At 33.3% G+C, this 2820-nt stretch overlaps 1 protein-coding gene across 1 annotated transcript; it reads left to right on the forward strand.

Annotated features, from left to right (window-relative positions):
- Positions 1-261: 261 nt before the first annotated feature.
- LOC119615481 (uncharacterized protein K02A2.6-like) lies at positions 262-1891 on the forward strand. The gene is made up of 3 exons (XM_037971483.1): positions 262-507; positions 552-1356; positions 1569-1891. Exons 1-3 carry the CDS (start codon positions 262-264, stop codon positions 1889-1891), a joined length of 1374 nt encoding a protein of 457 aa, XP_037827411.1.
- Positions 1892-2820: the final 929 nt, after the last annotated feature.

Consider the following 2820-nt stretch of genomic DNA (forward strand, 5'->3'; position numbering starts at 1 on the left):
GAGTGTGACAGAACAACGTTACTCTCAAATAGATAAAGAGGCTTTGGCCATAGTATGGGCCGTTCAAAATTCTTTAAATATTTATATGCACGGCATTGGACATTAATAACCGATCACAAGCCACTTACTCAGATTTTGCACCCTAGTAAATCGCTTCCAGTTCTTTGTATTTCTCGTATGGCAAACTATGCCGATTTTTTAAGTAACTTTGACTTCGAGATAATATATAAACCATCCAAAGAGAATATTAATGCAGATTACATGTCACGTATTGTTCCAGATAATTCAGTAAAGTCACAATGCAACGAAAATTATGTAATTACTGAATACGACGAGTTTGATACTTTTATTTTTCGACAAATTAACCAGTTACCCGTTACAGCTGAAAAAATTGCCAATGAAACCCGTAAAGATTCAGTACTTGGAAAAATAGTTGCAATATTAGAGAAAGGACATTCGTTGGCAAAATATGGTTATACTGCACCAGAATCGAATATAGACTCTCAGGTAATTGCTTAATATTCGAACACAGAGTTGTAATTCCACAAAAGTTTCGAAAAGACATTCTTCAAAATCTACACGCAGCTCATTTAGGGATGGTAAAAATGAAAGGTATTGCTCGTTCCTTTATGTATTGGCCAAAAATCGATGCAGATATTGAAGCAGTGGCAAAAGACTGCAACGATTGTGCAAGAGTAGCAAATAAACCTAAGAAGTATACAGATCATCACTGGGAATATCCCAAAGGGCCTTGGGAACGAGTGCATATAGATTATGCTGGCCCTTTCGAGGGTATGATGTTACTAATTATTACAGATGCCTATAGCAAATGGCTGGATGTGAAAATAACCAAATCTATAACAGCTGAGGCAACAATTGCATTAGTCGATGAAGTTTTTGCAAATTACGGTGTTCCAGCGATGGTAGTATCCGATAATGGTACAAATTTCTCATCAGAAGAGTTTAACAAATACTTGACGGCTGTGGGAGTCAGATATCATAAATACACTGCACCTTATCATCCCTCTACTAACGGCCAAGCTGAACGTAGCGTTCAAACAGTAAAAAACGCATTAAAAGCTATGTGTACATCAAAACAAACATTACAACAAAATCTCAACGAGTTTTTAAGGCAGTATAAGAATGCACCTCATTCAACAACTGGAGTATCTCCAGCACAACTTTTTCTAGGCCGTCAAATTCGCACCCGTCTTGATTTAGTACATCCAGAAAATGTTTCTTCTAAAATAACAAATAAACAATTTTTGAAACAACATGAGCAATTTAGAGAGTTTCAAGTGGGTGACAATATATATTTTTTATCCGGTAATCAAAAGGAAAGCAAATGGATACCAGGTAAATAAATAGGCGTTTAGGCGATATTCATTACGAAATTCTTTATGAAAATAAGTATGTACGAAGACATATTGATCAAATTCGTGGTGCTACTCAAGGTGTACAAAAAGATGTGGTAAATGGAAACCTGAGTTATGGAAACAGAAGATCTGAGGAAAACAGGTCTTATAGGAGTATTATATATCCAGAAAATATGAATGATAATGTTTTAGTCCCCAGACATCCCGATCCTAATCTTCAGCATCCTGAAATAAATTCAAGTTCTCCTAATAATGCAAGAGATCCAGTAAATGAAGATAATGTTGTCCGCTCTCCTGTTCAGGAAAAGGACACAGATGATGAATTTGAAACACCACAAGCTGGTCAAAATCAAAACCACCCGCAAACACCACATTACAAAACAGCGCAAGCGCGACGAGAAGAAACCAGTGAACAGTTAAATATAGAGAATTCACATTTACCAAGTGATCAGCATCTACGACGATCAAAAAGGATTCCAAAACCAAGAGTTTTATTTTCACCTGACAATTCCTAAAGGAAGAGATAAATGTTATGTTTAATACTACTTGTTTAAATTTGATTCTTAAACGTTTGTAGTAACTTATGATTTTTGTTTACTTTTTGAAGTTTATGTTTTAAATTATTATTATTCGATTGTTAATTTTTCATTGCTGTATATCTAAATTTAAATAAAGAAATACGTTATTTTTAAAAACACAATAGGAGTAAATAACAAAACAAAAAAAAAAAAAAATAATTTCATATGATAAATTTTGTGGCGGAAATTAAGCAGGGATGGGAAAATAAAAAAATAATTTCAAAACTGTGATGTTATTTCTTGTTCTGGTGCCAGGGACTAATTTTTTGGTGTTTTTTTCTTCCTTTAACCGGCCACTTTTTGAATTTTCAATAACATTGAACTTAGAGACAAGAAAATAAGAGTAAATGAGAATCTATATGAAGGGTCTTTTTGAAGCTTGAAGCATATTATTTGACATATACTATTTTTGAATATCGTCATACTGATTAAAGGAATATCTATAAAAGGGAAGTTCTGGTCCTTTTTTCTTTATTCAGAAACGTAAAAAAAAACACTGATGGAATAAAAATTTATAAGAGTAAAGTTTCTGGTACTTTTTTGTTCTTCAACTGGTACTTTTTGGTTATTCTGCAATATCGAACCTAGAAATATAAAATCAGGAGTAGTGTTTATTAAACCGGTTAACCGGTTAACCGAAAAACCGGTTTTTTTTGCATATTTCGGTTTTTCGCAAACCGGTTTTTTTAAAACATTGGTTTCGGTTAACCGGGTTATCCGGTTTTTTTCACTCGGTTAACCGGTTTTTAATATTGTAAAATATCGCTAAATTGATTTTTGTTTCTATTTGTATTTGTCCGTTTTTTTAAACTTTTAACGTATCTCTTTCCGTTTGTTATCATATCGCTGTGAATTGCTTTCTTATG

This window comes from Lucilia sericata, unplaced genomic scaffold (assembly GCF_015586225.1).
Source record: "Lucilia sericata isolate MDLA Ls3-8-SP2 unplaced genomic scaffold, ASM1558622v1 Contig005314R_arrow, whole genome shotgun sequence".
NCBI lineage: Eukaryota > Metazoa > Arthropoda > Insecta > Diptera > Calliphoridae > Lucilia > Lucilia sericata.